The sequence below is a fragment of the Mauremys reevesii genome, linkage group 1 (genome assembly GCF_016161935.1).
Source record: "Mauremys reevesii isolate NIE-2019 linkage group 1, ASM1616193v1, whole genome shotgun sequence".
NCBI classification, from domain to species: domain Eukaryota; kingdom Metazoa; phylum Chordata; order Testudines; family Geoemydidae; genus Mauremys; species Mauremys reevesii.
The window spans coordinates 29,234,604-29,255,153 of NC_052623.1; the positions used below are offsets into that span (position 1 = coordinate 29,234,604).

At 40.1% G+C, this 20,550-nt stretch overlaps 1 protein-coding gene across 2 annotated transcripts in view; it reads right to left on the minus strand.

Annotated features, from left to right (window-relative positions):
• Window positions 1-20,550, minus strand: part of GRM5 (glutamate metabotropic receptor 5) — a 452,493-nt gene that overhangs the window by 20,556 nt on the left and 411,387 nt on the right. The window contains exons 8-9 of one of the 2 annotated variants that reach the window (XM_039502080.1): window positions 7,110-8,049; window positions 4,711-4,800 (exon numbers count right to left, since the gene is read on the minus strand). In XM_039502080.1, coding sequence (XP_039358014.1) covers window positions 4,776-4,800; window positions 7,110-8,049 — 965 coding nt within the window. In that variant the 3' untranslated portion in view covers window positions 4,711-4,775. Of the gene's footprint in view, window positions 1-4,710; window positions 4,801-7,109; window positions 8,050-20,550 lie in introns of those variants that run through there. The other variant, XM_039502070.1, reaches the window with a different exon arrangement.

Below are 20,550 nucleotides of genomic sequence, written 5' to 3' on the forward strand. Positions count from 1 at the left end.
GCCAGTTATAAATAGGCAATCATATGTAATTGCAACTGGTGAGTTAAAATGACTTTTCTTGATGTAGAGATCTACAAAGGCTCTGAGGATTGCACAGGTAGATGGAAAGAGCAGACTGTCAGTGCAGACTGAATAGTGCTCCCATTTATCTTCTTCCTTTAGGGGTGCTGTTGAAAAGATAGATCTTAAGAAATCCTACCCACAAAATCCCGGTAATAGTAGAACCTTGCTGTTTTACACACTCTAGTCCATGCACAAAGCCAGTATTCTCACCTCATTTTCCCATAAAAATAGAATAATATATGCAGTGTGGGGGGGTGTCTCGTTACTAAGACCTCATTACTTTTAGTAATAAATAAGGAAAAATGAACAGTGCACGATGCTTTATCCTGGCTTTGAATTAAACATTACAACATGCTAGACATTTTCAAGTCTTGTGGTTTGGAATCCCAAAATATTTACAGATGGAAAAATCACCAAAAACAGTTGATCAGCATTCAGTAAGTTACTCTGCAAGGAAGATCTTCTCTGATTAACACTGTTTTAACTCTATCCTATGTTTCTAGCAAGTCAGCTTTCTTCCTTTTTAAATTATTTTCTATACGTATTATTAATCTGCTACTTCTTTCCTCAATTTTCAGTCTTCCTAATCTGGTTTCAGAGCTCTATTCTGCCACTGCATTATTTGGATTTTGGAGAAATAAGACTGCAATAATTTCTCAAGCAGGAGAAAAACCACTGCAGAGCAATGCATTCTTTTGGTCAACTTATTTGTGCTGTAAACCAACCTCAACAGTGGGCGACATACCACATGGACCATATTACCAGACTATAAAAGAAATATAACTGTACCCAAAACTAAAACTGTAGGAAGATGAAAGAAGTTTTATGGATGTAAAGCCTGATTTTAAAGGGTAGCCAATTTAATACCAATAACCAGAGATTGTGCTAAACTAGTTTGGAGAAGTTCAGGTACACCAGGCAATAGCTACCTATTGCTGTCAACGTGCATCTATGGTCAGCATTCATGCACAAGTGCCATCCTCATACGATTACTTGCAGCTCAGTGGAATTTGTGGGTTAGTGCAATGATGGCAAATTAGATAAACAGAGGATGCTGTTATGAGGCAAAATAGTAACCAATTTTTTTTTAAAAGAGCAATACTGCAGGGGCCCACCTTCTTTGTTTCCTCTTTTCCTTCATGAGGATATAAAGGTGAAACTTTCTTTTACATGCTAGCGCATAGTGTGTCAAAGTTGGCAGGAAATTTGTATGTAACTTAATTTGTACAACTCAGCTATGATGCTCAATGCAAAGTCTTAATAACAAAAATAATTCCAGAAAGTGAACTCAGTGTATGTAGCCAAACAATTTATATCAATCTATCAACAATGTTTTAATTAAATTTTAAGTTGAGAAAAAAATCCCCAAACAACTCTAGCATTGCACGCAAATTAAACTTCATTGTAATCAGAGCATTCAAGAAGATCAATACATTATACAGATGGAGTGCTTTAGCAGCAATTCATCAAAATAATTCAGACCTAATACCCTACAGAGAGTTTTGTAAAATATTCCTCAATTATTTTACAATCCTTGAAGTTTAATTAATCACATTATCACACTTGCCCAGAAAGACACCAAAGTAAATTATCTATGCAGAACTGAATCACTCAAACCATTCAACAACTTCCAGATCTCAATTTTTGTGGTATATGAATTTAGGACAGCTCCAAATTATCTGTTTGGAAAATGAGCAATTAGTAAGTGCAATCAAACCAGTCAAAGAGATGACTGTTTTCTTTGAAGAGTCATAGTCTTTTCCTTCTGTCAAAATTGTTCTCTGAGCTGTGTAAATTGACAGCTCCATTAAAGTTCATTGAGCTAAACAAGTTTATGCCCCCTATGGCTTTAGCCCTTAGTCTTTTTGGGAATGCTATAGTTCAAAAACTAACTACTGCAATCACATATGTGCAATTAGCATTTGCACAATTTAAATTGCTCCTCCAATTGTATTTGCACAGTTTAAACTTCTCTTCCAATAAAAAGTATCCTTAGCATCTCTTGCATCCTCCTCCCCATTTTCAAGCAGTAATTTTACTGAGCAATTTCCATTATATTTACTACATTGACAGTGGCAGTGAAGTCATACTTTGCCTCTACTAACATATGGGGTTGTGATCCATTATAGTTCTTCACTTCTCTTCAGCAGTTAACAGTTACTCTAAGAGTATTGTCTCTGGAACATCAAGTCATTTCTGGGAACGCGTTATTTGTGTTACCTCTTAAGGGCTGGTTTCTCCTAAGTCACAGAGATAGATCCTACAGAAAGGCTTTCTGCTTCTGACCTCTGATCATTAGTAGAAGAAAAGGCAGGCTATGAAAGACGGCTAAAATTCTCTATGTGAGAATGCAACTAATTAGAGATGCCATTCACATCTCACAGATGTTCTAGTAGTTATGGAGGGAAACACCATACATGGTGAAAATGCAGCCGGGGTTTCATGGAGCCATCAGTCCTGTGGCTGACAGGGAGTTGAAGATAAATCTAACCACTAGAAACTGCTAACAGAGAAACTGCTTCTCATGAGCAGAAATGTGTGTCTGTTAAAGGTTGTACTTTATGTGTCAATCACAGCATACTGTGTCAGTGGGCAGTAAAATCACTACTCAAGCCAGTGGCAATTACAATGCTATTGATATTGAACATTCTTAATTTTTTTGAACATTTTATTGAACATTCTTAATTTTTCAGGGAAATATAGTAAGTGGCAGAGACATAAAGAACATTTAATTGTGACTGAATTTTAAAAATATTTGAAGACAAATGTTTTTTAAAGTTTTGCCAGGATTCAATGACAAATACTTGACTTGAATGGGCTGGTTTCCCAATTGGCTGGAAACTCAGGGCACTCTCAAGAGTCTTCAAAATAACAAATAATAGCAACAATTCACTCTTATATGACAGTGGAGTCTCTTAAAAGAGTTGCTTTGTCTCAGCAGCTGTGGAAAAGAGGACTGATTTCTTCATTGTGATGCACTGGCTTTGCTGAGGGTACTGCAGCAAAGACAAACACATTTATCCCAGCCAGGACTTTGTCAAGCCTGACCTTAAAAACCTCTAAGGAAGGAGATTCCACCACCTCCCTAGGTAACCCATTCCAGTGCTTCACCACCCTCCTAGTGAAAAAGTTGTTCCTAATATCCAACCTAAACCTTCCCCACTGCAACTTGAGATCATTACTCCTTGTTCTATCATCTGGTACCAATGAGAACAGTCTAGATCCATTCTCTTTGGAACCCCTCTTTGGATGCAGCTATCAAATCCCCCCTCATTCTTCTCTTCTGCTGACTAAATAATCCCAGTTCTCTCAGCCTCTCCTCATAAGTCATGTGCTCCAGCCCCCTAATCATTTTTGTTGCCCTCCGCTGGACTCCCTCCAATTTTTCCACATCCTTTTTGTAGTGTGGGGCCCAAAACTGGACACAGTACTCCAGATGAGGCCTCACCAATGTCGAATAGAGGGGAATGATCAAATCCCTCGATCTGCTGGCAATGCTCCTACTTATACAGCCCAAAATGCCATTAATCTTCTTAGCTAACCGTCTTTGCAATCTCTGTGCAATAGTAGATATATTCCAGACCTTTTGCTTCTGGTTCCAGCTAGGAATGCTACCAGAGTAGATTTTGTGGAAACATTATGTGGTTTCATCCAGGCTGAGGGATGGACGTCCATGAAAAATGAGGATGAGAAACTTCAACCAAATATTTCAGAATCTTAAAAAAAGATTGGTTGATGTTTTGTGCTAAAAATTGCAGAGGCTTTTGGAGTGAATATGGTATTCATTTTTTCTCAACCAGTTTGCCCATCTCTCGTCCCCTAGATACTATGGTGACTAAGTACTCTACAAATCCAGAAATAAGATTAGATGAAAGATAAGTAGGCTGTGCGGCTTTGATTCCGGCTATGATGTGTTGTACATCTTTGTGGATTTGCTTCAATTAATGTTGTGCATTGATTTGATACATGATCTTTTCTTTTAATTGAGGAGGGAATTTATTTGGGTGGATACTGCAAAATCAGAAGAGCTCGCATTAAATTCACAAAGTGAATTTCATTTCATTGGGTAATGAATATTTTTGTAAGTAGCACTCTCTACATATTTCAGCATTTGAATGCTCATTTCAGTATATAGCCATGGTATTTCTGAGATTTTGAATTGAACAGCACCCTATGCAAAAAGTCATTTAGGATTCTAACAGATGTACTACTTTATTTAGGCAAGAGCAGTCTCTTTATCTGTCATTTTGCAGCTGACGTGAAAGCTTTGAATGGAGCCATGGCATTATCTGTTTGACAATAATTTGATGGAACACTACATTGTGGTATAAATTAGTGTCAAGAAGCAAAACGTTAATGATAGGGGCCCTTTCTTGCACTGGTGACTTAAATAGCATGTTTCCTTAAAAACTCAACAATGACTCACTCCCTATTTAAATAAAACCCCTCTATGCTATTTAAATATGTCATGTAGTTCTGGTGCATATTTTCTTTGATTGCAAGTACTTTAGTGTTGACTTGAATAGGTTCCAAACAAATCGTTGAACATAGTACTGATTTATTCTCTGAAATATGTTACTTTATACACCATATTATTATCAAGAAGTGTTTGACCATTAAATAAAAAGGTGTTCATACAGTATAGTTGGCAGAATTAAAGTTGAGAGCGCTTTTCTTTCCCACCTTGGAGATGACATCAGACCTGGGTAGACTCAGGAGTGGAATCTTAAATTTACCCTGTGAATTTAATATTACAATTTAAAATGCAAACCCAAAAAGTATAAAAAAAAAGGCCTGACACAGAGAAAGTTTCTGATGGATTAATGGACTCTATTGGCCCTTTTAATTCATGGTCAGATCCTCAGTTGCTGTAAATTGGCATAGCTCTGTTCACCTCAATGGAGCTATTCTAGTTGGGTTCACCTGCAGGTCTGCTTTCATACATTTCAGAAGTCATTTATCCATGCTCCTCACAAATCAAGGAAATATGTCCCCCTAGAATTCAGATTAAACGGACTTGCTGTTAACTTATACCCTACTGTAAATCAGCTTAATTTAGTTCCGTTTTCAAACAGACATGTCAATCTGATAGTTTGGGGGCATATTCTTCTTGTATATACATACATTGCATTGTGAGTGCTGTATGGAGCCCAGCTCACTACCAGCAAGATAGTAACAATAAAGAAGAACAAATTATTGGTTTATTGTGATTTTTTTTAGAATTCAATGCTCAGGGCACATGTGTATCGACTGTTAAAAACACAACAGTAATTTAAGGTCAGTGTCCAACAAACTTTTCCATCTGGATCTCCCCCAAAACTAAGAGTTTCCGCCAAACCAAACCAGCTGCTGCTTCCTACTACTTAGAAGAAGCCTGGGCGAGGAAATAGGCCTTGCAGTCTGACCTGAACATCAACACATTTGGATTCTAATGATCCAAAGCAGGAAGAATAGTCCACAGCTGACACTCTTTCATGGAGAACAATTTCCTTGAACCCGCTTACAGACAAACCATGGAGCTGTTAGCTTGAGCACTCTGAATGTTCTCAACTGCCCAGGTATTGCATGGAGAGAGCCTGTATCTGAAGTACCCATGTTTCAACTCATTTAAGGCTCCATAGGTTAAAACTCACATCTTAAATTGCACCTGGAAATGAACTGGAAGTGAGTGTTGGTCCCAGTGTGCCCGTGTAATATATTTCTTTCATAACATAACCCTTCACAGACAGGCACCGTCTGCATTAGCGGAAATTTCAGAGTGGTCTTAAGCAGTCGCCTCGCAGAGTACACTGTAATAATTGAGGTGACAAAAGCATGGGTTCCTTTGGCAAAAGCTGCACCTCCTTCCACCCGGCACAAATACTAAAATATGCGCTTGACCCTGACCCGCATCAAGAAGCATACAGAAGCAAACTCCCTCTGATTTCAATGGCCATTGGGCCTGCATATCTGAGGGCATACAATTCATAAGCCCTAAAATGCATGCCCTGGCTCTCATTTATTTCAATGTGGATTGGAATTTGTCCCTCTGTAATTTCAATGCAATACAAACACAGCTAAGTAATGAAAATGTATGTTTTCTGCACCTTTACATAGTCAGGTCTTTTCTCACCTAGCAGCATTTAGCCAGCTGAAATCAGTCCCATTGCAACCATGCCACAAGTGGTAAGGACCAAAGAAAGTAAATGATCTTTCCCTAGTCTATCTCCAAGGCCAGACTGTCTCTCCTTCTGCTGTTCACCTACAATCATTCCTGTACCCTGAATACGCATGTTTTCTTGACGACCATTGAGGGCAAATGCTTCATTGGGAAGTAGTACTTGGTCAATGGCAGGACGAAGTATGGTTGCAAGATTGTAACCTGTTGACAGCAGGAATTGAGGAGACTGAGAGGATGGAAAAAGAGAACGTATCAGGAAAAAGAAGAGAAGGTAGATGAGGGCAAAAGACTGGAAGAGTGTATAGGAGAAAGGAAAACAAGAGAATGGTAGAGAATGGATAGAATAGTCCTATGAAATAAATCCCTGGAGGCTTAAGAGTTGCTACTAATGACCCTATTTGTATTGATAGCTTCATCTCTGAGTATGTAGCTTTAGCAGCAATTCTGTTGTCTTACTGTTGTGACTAGATATAAATACAGTATGTTAGTGGCTATGACTTTCATCACAGTGCAAGAGATTTTGAATGAACATGTTCAGGAAAATGTAATCATTTATATTTCTTGGGTTTTTTTTAATGATCTTATTTCCCTCCCTTTAACAGACATGCAGTTGACTCAGCTGATTCTTTCAAGCTAGTAATTATGTTTGCTTATATTTGGTTTGCTACTCAAAATGGTCTTCACCCATAGGCAGCTTTTTACCTGAAACAGACCTACCATGAAACTGTGATAACACAGGAGTGCATATCTGCTAATCCTAGGTGAAGTACATCCCAGTGCAGAGGTGAAATAAATTAAATTGGCTCTTATTTATCCTCCCACTAGTATTATTCCACACTCAGAAGACCATAATCGCTCCAAACACTCACATATTAGCAAAATTTACCTTAGAGTTTCACCAGACGATCCCCTTCTTTTCCATAGGTTGACCAGGCTACTTGAACGGCTTGCAGCTGAAGATGACTTTCCGTCCCCTACGTGCATGCGGACCACGGTCGACGTGGTGAACGCGCTGCGTACGTTCCTTTCTGGCTTAGCGAGGATGATGTACACCTTTGGCACAAACATGCAGCCGAGGGCCACAGTGGCACTCAGGCTTACAGAAAAACACATGGTGATTATCTTGTAGTTGCTACCAAAATATATGGGCACAAAGGCCAGCCAAATGATACAGGTGGTATACATTGTAAAGGCGATATACTTTGCTTCATTGAAATTAGCCGGGACATTTCTGGTCTTAAATGCATAAAAGGTGCAACTTAAAATTAATAATCCATTGTATCCAAGGGGAGTTACGACACCCAAGTTGGTGGTGTTACAAATCAAGTAGACCTCTCGGATACTTGGATAATCATGCATTACATCTGGTGGCTCCATTATGAAAAGGGCAACAATTATGCCTAACTGTATACATATTAAGATAAATGCAATAACCAACTGGGCACAGGCACTCATGAACCTAGGTTTCTTTGTACAGATTTTCTTCTTGCTGCCAGCTAGAATTCTTGCAATGCGATTGGTTTTAGTTACTAGGGCAGAGTAACTCATAGCCGGGGACAGACCGATGCCAATTCTTTGAAGGTAACAATATATCCGTTGAGGCTTTGCAATGAGACAGAAAGTACACAAGTAACCCAAGCAGATGCCAGCGAGAATAATGTAGCAGAGTTCTCGGCTGGATGACTTGACAACTGGGGTATCGCGGTACATGATGAATATAGCTGTAACAAACAGGGTGGCCAGTAGACCCAGACAGGAAAAAACAACTGCTGCTATTGGTTCAGGATCACCCCATCTGAGGTACTGGACTGGGATGAGATCACAACCTGTTTTAAAAGAAAAAGTGGCAAATTGAAATATAAAGAGTCAGATTTGTATAATTAAAGTTTCTTCTTGCTAATTTTATCTAATTTTAATCTTTCCAGAATTTTTCAGAGGCTTATGTATACAGAATGACAATCAACTAACATTAAGATGACATTGCTAGGATGGCACATGAGACATTTTTCAGTGTTATCTTATTTTAGTAACATAGATCATCTTATTTTGAGCCTGTGATGACATCTTCTAAAAAAGGCCAGTACAAGCAGACATTTAGAGCGGGAATTGCAAAAGCACTTAGCACCAGCCTACTTCAATTGACTTCAGTGGGAGGAGAGTTAGGCCACCCTGAGAGCTTTTGAGCAAGCCACCTATAGTCATGCTGTGTATTCTGGCTTTTTATTTGTAATTATAATAATTTATCAGCCATTTTCACAGTCATATTACATGAAATTGAAGGTAGTTACTCTGTAGTAATATACAGCTCAGTGAGGCACTGCATCTTCAGCATGATCAGGTATGTTATATTCTGTGGACTATATTGTTGCCTCCACCTGTGGGAACAGAGATGACATGGATCTTGCTTTGTCTCTGGCTGCAGGGTGGCTGGAGCACCGAAGCGAAAAAAAAAAAAAAGAAAAGCAAACTTGCGGGGCGGCCGGAGCGGCGGAGCAATAAAACCCATTTAGGGTGGCCAGAGCATGAGTGCAGGGGGACTTCGGGCACTGCAGACATACCCCGGGCAGTGGGGGAGAAGGGGAGGGAGCGGGGCTTGAGAGAGAAGGGGGGCGGCCAGGGCTTCCGCCGCGCCGCCTGCCGGGAGGGCTCCGCGCCGCTCTGGTCGGCGGGGTAGGAAGGACATGGGCTGCCCTGCCAGGCTTGCTACAGACCTGGCACCAGCTGGGGCAGACCTGGCACCTAGCAGGGCGCTCCCCTCCTCCAGAGCGGCAAACCAAAAAGAAAAAAGAAAAAAACCTGTGGGGTGGCTGAAGCGGCGAAGGAAAAAAAAAAGGGATTTGAGGGAATGCCGCTCCTTAGAATCTGCTGCCCCAAGCATGAGCTTGCTTGGCTGGTGCCTGGAGCCGGCCCTGTTTGTCTCTCAGGGGCATGGAAGGACAGAGGGCTGCTTCCTCAGCACTGTTACCCCTTTTTCTGCTCCTCTTCTTGGGTGATCTATGGGATCAGAATGCACAGCTGGGGTGTAATGGGGGGGCCCAATAACAATCACTCTCTACATCATTGTATCCTCCCTTCATCCTCATGAGACATTTCGCAAGTAAGGCCTTGTCTTCACAAGACTCATAGACTCATAGACTTTAAGGTCAGAAGGGACCATTATGATCATCTAGTCTGACCTTCTGCACAATGCAGGCCACACAATCTCACCCATCCACTTCTATAACAAACCCCTAACCTATGTCTGAGTTATTGAAGTCCTCAAGACAATGGCACTGAGTTGACTAAACGGGTTTAGAAACCAGTTGAGTTAAATCAGTGCAAAGCCTTCTCATGGACACTTGTATTTTGGTCTAGTGTTTATATGGATTTAGTTTCAACCAGTAAGGAATCAAATTAAGCTCAAGATAATTCACTTTTAAACCACATTAAGGCCATTCACATGCAGGTATTGCACCAATTTAACAATACCAGCTCCAAACCACTATATATAAATTTTCTCATGGAGACAAGGCCTACGTTAGTGCTGTCTCTATTGTCAGCCTTGATTTGGCTGGTTTCATCCTCTGCAATGTGGAACTTCTTCTGGGGTGATGGGCTGTTCCCAGGGGAGCAGCTGGGTGGGGAGCTCTTGGCAATACGGCTCCATTAGAGCTTTGTTGTGATAAGGGCTGATTGGCATTGCATAGGGGCCTCTGGATAGATACACCTGCCTCTAAGAATCCCAAGGGATCTTGTTTATCTTGTGGCCAAATACCCAGCCAGTCCTACAAGGGGTACCACAGCCCCCTCAAGGGAAGATTAGTTGCGGAAATCTGAGGTTTCCTTCACAGAGCCAGTGGTGCTAACTCTTGCCACTTGGTTGCAAGCCTCACAATGTGTGGCATTGTTCTTAAAGCCTCAGCTGCTGGAATCCATAGACTGTGTGGGAATCTGAGCTTTCACTTAAAAAAAAGTAAGTCTCTAACCCTCATGGTTACAGAGAAAAGCTTGAACACGTGAAATTAATTAATCCTAAAGACTCACAAACCAGAAGGAAAATGAAAAGAACCCCAATATTTATTTATTTATTTATTAAAACCACAGCATGACTTTTAAGCCAATCTCTTGAATTTCTGTAGATTGATTTTGGATTTTTGAAGGCTTGAGCTTGGCAGTACTGCCTGCGCTATGTAGGAGCAGCCCATATAAAGGATAATATGGCTCTCGGGCCCTTTACACTTGTTCCATGCGTACATAATTCAAACACTGATTATTTTGTAAATTATCATTTTTCAGGCCACACAGTTTGATTAGCTATTAATAACATATCCTCCTGTCAATTACCACTAATAACGATACTAATCATATTGAATCAAATTATTATAGAAGTAACAGTACAAAAATTGCATGTCTTTAATGATGTCTTCAAAATGCACTTAGCTACCATGATGAAAGGTGCTTAAGGAAAACACAAACTTGACAGAGAGGACACTAATGGATGCCCTGTAATCTTGCATTAACGTGTCATTCCATTTTCCTGTAGTTATAACCTTAACAATCAACGCTACAGTGAATGAAATATTTCCTAAGCAGGAAACTAACTAACTACTGTTCTCATCAGCTCCCATGTTGCCAACCTATGACTCTCCAGGCTGGAAGAGATGACTCAGTCCCTTTTCTTAGCTAATAGGGGAGGATATGGAAACACTTTGTATGTGGCTGGACCCAGGAAGTGACACCTCTCTCTTTGCAGAGTGAGGAGCAGACCAGGCCAGAGGGCTGCATGGTGAGCCAAGAGCTGTTTATATCTTATCCAATCTACGTGTTTATTTAAAATTCTTTTAGGATTTGATCCAAAAACCATTGATGTTAGTGGAAAAACTCCCATTGACTTCAATGGGGTTTGGATCAGGCCCATACTGCTCCCCACACTGAATGCCCCTTATATACATGAATCTCTCACTGCAGTCAAAGGTGTCTGACACAACACAGCTGACCTTAAGAACATAAGAACGGCCGTACTGGGTCAGACCAAAGGTCCATCTAGCCCAGTATCTGTCTTCCGACAGTGACCAATGCCAGGTGCCCTAGAGGGAGTGAACCTAACAGGCAATGATCAAGTGATCTCTCTCCTGCCATCCATCTCCACCCTCTGACAAACAGAGGCTAGGGACACCATTCCTTACCCATCCTGGCTAATAGCCATTTATGGACTTAACCACCATGAATTTATCCAGTTCTCTTTTAAATGCTGTTATAGTCCTAGCCTTCACAACCTCCTCAGGTAAAGAGTTCCACAAGTTGACTGTGCGCTGCGTGAAGAAGAACTTCCTTTTATTTGTTTTAAACCTGCTGCCTATTAATTTCATTTGGTGACCTCTAGTTCTTGTATTATGGGAATAAGTAAATAACTTTTCCTTAACCACTTTCTCCACATCACTCATAATTTTATATACCTCTATCATATCCCCCCTTAGTCTCCTCTTTTCCAAGCTGAAGAGTCCTAGCCTCTTTAATCTTTCCTCATATGGGACCCTCTTCAAACCCCTAATCATTTTAGTTACCCTTTTCTGAACCTTTTCTAGTGCCAGTATATCTTTTTTGAGGTGAGGAGACCACATCTGTACACAGTATTCGAGGTGTGGGAGTACCATGAATTTATATAAGGGCAATAATATATTCTCTGTCTTATTCTCTATCCCCTTTTTAATGATTCCTAACAGCCTGTTTGCTTTTTTGACCACCTCTGCATGCTGCATGGACATCTTCAGAGAACTAGCCACGATGACTCCAAGATCTTTTTCCTGACTCGTTGTAGTTAAATTAGCCCCCATCATATTGTATGTATAGTTGGGGTTATTTTTTCCAATGTGCATTACTTTATATTTATCCACATTAAATTTCATTTGCCAGTTTGTTGCCCAATCACTCAGTTTTGTGAGATCTTTTTGAAGTTCTTCACAGTCTGCTTTGGTCTTAACTATCTTGAGCAGTTTAGTATCATCTGCAAACTTTGCCACCTCACTTTTTACCCCTTTCTCCAGATCATTTATGAATAAATTGAATAGGATTGGTCCTAAGACTGACCCTTGGGGAACACCACTAGTTACCCCTCTCCATTCTGAGAATTTACCATTAATTCCTACCCTTTGTTCCCTGTCTTTTAACCAGTTCTCAATCCATGACAGGACCTTCCCTTTTATCCCATGACAGCTTAATTTACGTAACAGCCTTTGGTGAGGGGCCTTGTCAAAGGCTTTCTGGAAATCTAAATATACTATGTCCACGGGATCCCCCTTGTCCACATGTTTGTTGACCCCTTCAAAGAACTCTAATAGATTAGTAAGAAACGATTTACCTTTACAGAAACCATGTTGACTATTGCTCAACAGTTTATGTTTTTCTATGTGTCTGACAGTTTTATTCTTAACTATTGTTTCAACTAATTTGCCCGGTACTGACATTAGACTTACCGGTCTGTAATTGCCGGGATCACCCCTAGAGCCCTTTTTAAATATTGGCGTTACATTAGCTAACTTCCAGTCATTGGGTACCGAAGCCGATTTAAAGGACAGGTTACAAACTTTAATTAATAGTTCTGCAACTTCACATTTGAGTTCTTTCAGAACTCTTGGGTGAATGCCATCTGGTCCCGGTGACTTGTTAATGTTAAGTTTATCAATTAATTCCAAAACCTCCTCTAGTGACACTTCAATCTGTGACAGTTCCTCAGATTTGTCACCTACAAAAGCCAGCCCAGGTTTGGGAATCTCCCTAACATCCTCAGCCGTGAAGACTGAAGCAAAGAATCCATTTAGTTTCTCCGCAATGACTATATTGTCTTTAAGCGCTCCTTTTGTATTTCGATCGTCAAGGGGCCCCACTGGTTGTTTAGCAGGCTTCCTGCTTCTGATGTACTTAAAAAACATTTTGTTATTACCTTTGGAGTTTTTGACTAGCCGTTCTTCAAACCCCTCTTTGGGTTTTCTTATTACACTCTTGCACTTAATTTGGCAGTGTTTATGCTCCTTTCTATTTGCCTCACTAGAATCTGACTTCCACTTTTTAAAGGAAGTCTTTTTATCTCTCACTGCTTCTTTTACATGGCTGTTAAGCCACGGTGGCTCTTTTTTAGTTCTTTTACTGTGTTTCTTAATTTGGGGTATACATTGAAGTTGGGCCTCTATTATGGTGTCTTTAAAAAGCGCCCATGCAGCTTGCAGGGATTTCACTTTAGTCACTGTACCTTTTAACTTCTGTTTAACTAACCCCCTCATTTTTGCATAGTTCCCCCTTTTGAAATTAAATGCCACAGTGTTGAGCTGTTGAGCTGTTCTTCCCACCACAGGGATGTTGAATGCTATTGTATTATGGTCACTATTTCCAAGCATTCCTGCTATAGTTACCTTGCCTAAAGATCATAGATTTTTTTGCCCCAAGTTCAGATCTCCACATGTGCACTGAGTTTTTGAGGGCTCTGCTCTTATTACGGAAGGTTCCTTTCTGGGAATGTCAGTATAGCAAAACCATTGCCTAAGGAAGCTCATTTCAGTACTCAAGAATGTGACTTGGCACCTGGATAGGGCGCTTGCCAATTTGAGGTTCCCCCGGCTTCAAAACAACACTTGTTCTAAACAGAGGTGCCAAGTGTTTACAGACTGAGAATGAGATGGACCAAATAAACAAATAAATAACAAGGGTGGTACATATTTGCAGGAAAAAATGAACTCTGCAGAGTTCTGCAGAGAACATTTTTTTTATTATTGAGAAGGAACTTTCCTCAGTAATTAAATCTATTGTCTATTTGCACCATTATTTGTATGGTAGAAAATCTGTGTTTATCTCAGATCACGAGTCTTTACAATGGCCCTTTACAGTTGGAGAATCATAAAGGGGCAGTTAGCCAAGCAGCTGCAGGAACCGCGGACCGGATCCAAAGCCCATTGACATCAATTGAAGACGTCAATTCAATGGCCTTTGGATCAGGCCCTATAAGCATATGGTTCCAAGGAGACACACATGACAGTTATGCTTTGTCCAAATGGCCTTGTTGAATGATGTGCAAAATAGAGGATTGGACCATTTGTAGTTACTACCTGCCCCCATGGCATTTTTGAAAAGAGTAGAGTGTTAACTCTGTCCAAATTCTAACTCAGTTAACTGCATTCTGCCTACAAAAACGTATACCTGCCATGTTTCAATCCAGAGCTGGGTAAATGTCAGTGGTGAGGAAAGTGAGCCCTACATAGTGTTTGTATATCAGCCTACTATGCTAATGGGGCACTTTGTTCTCTTTGGGGGTGGTGCATACTATACATGCTGATAACATAATATTGGGCCAGATCCCCAGCAGGCATAAACTGGCATTACACCAATGAAATCAATGGTGTTAGACCAATTTATATCAATCACCGATTTTGCCTACTATTTTGTGGTCTTTTTTTTTAAAAAAAAAAGACACTGGTGGCTCCAATATAAAACCCTCTGCATTTCCAAGTGGGGATGGGAGTGGGAATTGAAAGAAAAGGTAAGATTTTTAAATAGCAGAATCACCAATTCATCTGCCTTTGCCTCTCTGCTTCTATGTAAATCTTCTGAGTTTCTGCATTGCTCCCATTCTGCTTTATTCTTAGATGGATCTCTGCATTGACAATGCACTTTTCCTTTTCTCTGAATATTTTACTCTCTGCAAGATTTTGGCCCATTGGCCCACACAGCCCCCAGTTAGGGTCCTGTAATGTAGGTTATCTGTGTGTGTCTGTGAGGAGCCTTGGATATGAGGAAGCACTTTAATTGCTGGTGTTATGAGAAACATGACATTTTAAGCCAATGAAGTTTTAATTCCTTTGAGTCCAGTTCACTCAACTGAAGTAAGAGCTAGCAGGTGACCTGTTGCTGGCATCCCTTTAATGTTTCTATCCATCCATCTCCTTGTTTGCACTAGAAAGCCTGGATACCTCTGGAAGAAGATGGAAATAAGGAGGAGGAGCCAGCCACTGTGGGATTCTGCTACTTAACAAGGAGGAGGAGAGGAAACAGGAGCCACTGAAACTGTGAGCAGGAGTCAGGACTTCCTGAAAGGAAAGGAGCCAGGAAAGCTCTATGGGACCAAAATCCTCTAACAGCAAAGGATCGTTAAGGAAGATAGGGAATAGGAAGACCAGCCACTGCGAAACATGTATTTTTTAAAAGCTTTAACCCTTCCTAAAATATTGATGATGGTGGCAGGAGTCTATATTTCAAAATCCTAACTATTATCTTCTTGAATATAATTAAACCATAATTTAGATACCTTTTTCATGTATTATCTTCTCATCATTCTTATTATGTTGGAACCTTCTCTGAACTTGTTAGAGCATAAGAACATAAGAACAGCCACACTGGGTCATACCAAGGGTCCATCTAGCTCAATATCCTGTCTTCCAACAGTGGCCAGTGCCAGATGCCCCAGCGGGAATGAACAGAACAGGTAATCATCAAGTGATCTATCCCATCACCCATTCCCAGTTTATAACAAACAGAGGCTAGGGACACCATTCCTGCCCATCCTGGCTAACAGCCATTGATCGACCTATCCTCCATGATTGTAACAAGTTCTTTTTTGATCCCTGTTATGGTCTTGGCCTTCACAACATCCTCTGGCAAGGAGTTCCACAGACTGACTGTGTGTTGTGTGAAGAAATACTTCCTTTTATTTGTTTTAAATCTGCTGCCTATTAATTTCATTTAGTGACCCCTAGTTCTTGTGTTATGAGAAGCAGTAAACAACATTTCCTTATCTACTTTCTCTACACCAGTCATGATTTTATAGACCTCAATCATGTCTCCCCTTAGCTGTCTCTTTTCCAAGCTGAAAAGTTCCAGTCTTAATAATCTCTCCTCATATGGAAGCCATTCCAGACCCCTAATCATTTTTGTTGCCCTTTTCTGAAACTTTTCCAATTCCAATATATCTTTTTTGAGATGGGGCGACCACATCTGCATGCAATATTCAAGTTGTGGGCGTACCATGGATTTATATAGAGGCAACATGATATTTTCTGTGCTATTATCTACCCCTTTCTTAATTATTCTCAGCATTCTGTTCACTTTTTTGACTGCCGCTGCACATTGAGTGGATGTTTTCAGAGAACTATCCACAGTGACTCCAAGATCTCTTTCTTGAGTGGTAACAGCTAATCTGAACCCCATCGTTTTATATGTATAGCTGGGATTATGCTTTCCAATGTGCATTACTTTGCATTTATCTGCCATTTTGTTGCCCAGTCATCCAGTTTTGAGAGATCCTTTTGTAGCTCTTCGCAGTCTGCCTGGGTCTAAACTATCTTTACTAATTTTGTATCATCTGCAAATTTTGCAAATTTACTAACATCATGTCTGAAATTACAGAAGAAGTGTATGTTTTAAATATATTTTTTTCCACAGAGAAAAATATATTCCCCATAGTTTTGTTCCTATTTGATCAGGTCAGTTGTAGAAAATATATCAGGCCTGACTTTCAGTGGGTAAAAACTGACATAGCTCTACTGGGTTTAATGGACAACAGCTACTCACCTGGAGACACCTTGGGCCTGACTTCCAGGAATGCTGATCACCCACAATTCATATTTTCAGTAATGGGATCTGAAAATCAAACTAAAGGCATCTCATGTTGGGCAACCATGAACTGGGGAACCCAGACTAAGTAGCAAATTTGGACTTCACAGTGGCTTGTCAATTGGGAGTAAGGACTTGTCTACATGGGGACACTCAAGAAAATAAATTGAGATTAACCAAGTGTGTGAATTTAAAGTGAATTAGTTAAACTGCATTAAACCCCTGTGCAGACAATCTCATTCAGAATTAAAATGGATTTAACTCGGTTTACTTTAATTCATTTTGGAATTTATTCACTTTGAGTTATTCTGGACTAACTTTCCTGGGTGACCCCATGTAGACAAGCCCTAAATGTAAGAATTTGGACTAGAATTTAGAAGGTTCTATTTCTGAGCCTTGTGTTCTTATCACTAGAAAATGTCTCTTTGCCGCTTTCCTTTATTTTCAGGGGATATTAATGTTTTTCCTAAGCTGTTTCCTGCAAATATCACTTAAGTTATTAAAGGCAGAATTCATTCCAAGAAAAATAACCTCTTTTTATATTAAATCTAATTAGTCTCTTTCCATTGTTTCTGTATCACGCACCCAAACACAAGTGTCATTGAAAATACAATTATCCACAATATGTCAAAAAAAAAATCAATGGGGTATGTGGCAAAGGTGCTAGGCGGAATGATCTGTCTCCCCATGGAAATACCATAAGGATGTGGGTCATTTAGCCTTTGACATCAGTGCAGCTAAGAAGACCGAGGAACACATTTACTGGCATACTGGTGTAACACAATTTGGCCCTTAGTTACTAAATGCAGACTAATATGACATCCGTATTGTAGGAGTCTTAGCATGAAAAGCTTTTCATGGCAATAATGAAGTTATCACCATTTCTTAGTGTAACAAGGACATTTGGATTTTTATGAATCATTCTCATTAACATTAATAAAAGTTACCTGTGTGACTCCCATTCACTTTAATGAGAATATGCATCATATTTATCCTGAAGAAGATTAGGGGGCTGATTCTAATTTCACTGACATTGGCATAAATCAAGAGTCATTCCACTGAAGTCAATGAAGTTACGGAGAGCTGATTTGTGATATGTAATCACACTAATGCTTTCTTAAGATAGCACCTGCATCATTTCCCAATACACTGTAAGACTAAAGGACCTCAATGACCTATATGTCCACCTTCCATTTTACCAAAGGATCACTTAATTAATCTTTACTGGGACCACTTTGGTATTTTATATTCACAATGCTGCCTGCAGTTTTCTGGAGCAGAAAACATTAGAAAATGATCTTTTTCTGGCAACTGGCCTTTATACACAGCACAAAGAAACAAGGACTGTTTTTAGGATGGCTCCTAACTTTGCAACAGGGGTGACTCATGGGCATGCACTTATCATCAGTTCCAGCCTATTTCACGCCTTTCAGGATTTATTACTCTTTTTTAGATTCCCTTAATAAAATTCCCACAAAGAGATGAAAACTCAGGCTATTTATTCTCCTTCATTTTATTAGGAGGATGCTAAGCTATATGCAATGATTTGTTCCACAATGAAGTTTAAAGACTGAATGTTTTTTATGAAATGATGATCAGCGTGGTTATCATATAAACACATTTGCAGGTAATGGATTCTGAGAATGGCATTTTGAAGGAGAGGATTATGTAAAGTAAAAGAAGGAAAAGGGGGAAAAGATTTTGAGCACTATGCCAGATTAATTGGCCAAGATTAAACTAATGTCAATACTGAAAAATGCATTATACATAAAGGAGCCCAATTCTGCTCCACCAGACATATGCCTGGACACACCTTCCACCTACTTGCACCTCATTGGCAGGGCAAATCATCTGGAAAGCTTGCTTGACTGGTTGGCTGGGGACTTCTCAGCTATAAGGGCATTCCCAGGCGGTAACCTCTCTCCTGCCCCCTTGGGTGCATTGGGGGCAATCTTGGCTTGGTGGAAAGGCTTTTAGCATCTGGGGAAGTTTAGCACTGTCTTGAGGGTGCACTATGTTGTGCTGAGACCAAATTGACCCCAGGCTCACCGTAGGATTGGATGAGGGGTGGTGCAAAGGTGGAATAAAGCTGCATGAATGTATCTGAGGCTAGAAATGAAGCTGCCTACAGGCCAAGGGGATGAGCACCTCAGAAATAAATTGATATATAGACAGACAAGAATTCCCCCTTTATTGCTCTTTGACTTGTAAGGGAAAAAGATGTTCGCACCAACACACTGCAACATTTATATACACTTAGTTGTGTGCACAGTACTCTGATATGCAGGATCTTCTATCCCATAAAAATGTCTCTCAGTCTCTGAGATATGAAAACTACAAATTACAGGCAAGCTCACATGTTGACAGGAAACAGCTACATTTTGTGAAAAATATAGATGACATTAGCTAGAGCACTCTCTCTACAGCGTTACAAATTACATTCATTTGTGATCTTCTGTATCGCTGAACAATTTCTTCAGCAGTGAGAAAAGTTTAAAGACATGCAATATTCACCCTTGGGATCTGATCGTAATAATGTTATTTATTTCTCTGGATTCCTTTGAAACCCTAGAGGCCCTATTATGCTAGGTAATGTATAAGTACATAGACCCGCTCTGAAGACCTTATAATCTAAATGGATAAGATAAACTAAGGGCTTAGCTGCACTATCTCACAGTTTGGACTATGGGGGTGTCAATAGCAGTGCGTGCCAAAGTGCTGCACTGAACTCCCCCGGTATGGATGCTTCAGGCGCTCTCTTCAAACAGAATTACATTATCGCAAACTAGGAATCTTTTAGTTCGCAGCTACAGGGTCCACACGGGGGAGTTACAGCACAGCATTGTGGTGCACACTGTTATTCACACCCCATAGTCCAAACTGTAGGGCAGTGTGGACGTAGACTAAGGGTGAGAGAAAGGAAATGTTGTTAACCTCATTTTACAGATGGAGAACTCAGGCATAGAGATTTAAGAGCCTGACCCAAAGCTCATTGAAGTCAGTGGAAAGACCGTCATTGACTTTAATGACTTTTGGATCAATCCCAGTGAAAATCACTTGGCAAAGCCAGGAATTAAACCCAGATCTTCTGAGTCGAAGGCCAACACCTTAACTACAATCTCTCCTAACTAAATATAAAGAACCTTAAACAACTAAGACACAGCAGCTCTCCTCAACCAGAAAGGGGAGAAAAAAAAACCCTTCTCCATTCAATAATCCCAGACGACAATATAACTGCCCTACGCCTTGATTCATCTCTCCATTCATTCCTTCTTCCCCCAAAGCCTGGCAAAAGCATAATTTATGCAAATGATCAAATCTAATTTTGCAAAGAAAGAAGAAAACAATATGTTATGATGGAAGCAATAAATGTTCTGTACCGAGGAGTGTTTGGAGTCATAAAAGCAATTGTGTAAAATTGCACTCTCCCTGTATCTGATCCTTGTGTGTCTGAGTTACAGCTGTTCAAATTACTGACAAAAGCAAGATTTGAATGTCATTATAGCGGCAAAGTCAATATGAGACATGAACCAGATCCTGTTCTGCTTCATGCATTATCATCAGAACTGTCAGCTAATTCCTGACTGCAGTATCTTTATTTTTACTTATGATGACATAAGAAGCATAACTGTGAGCTACAGTTGTAAAATAGTTCTTGCGTATGTGTGTGCATGTATGATTTTAGCAGCTTCTATTGCTTAAGTACCTAGAGTCTGATCCTACCAGGTGCTTTGCATATATCTCCCAGTTAT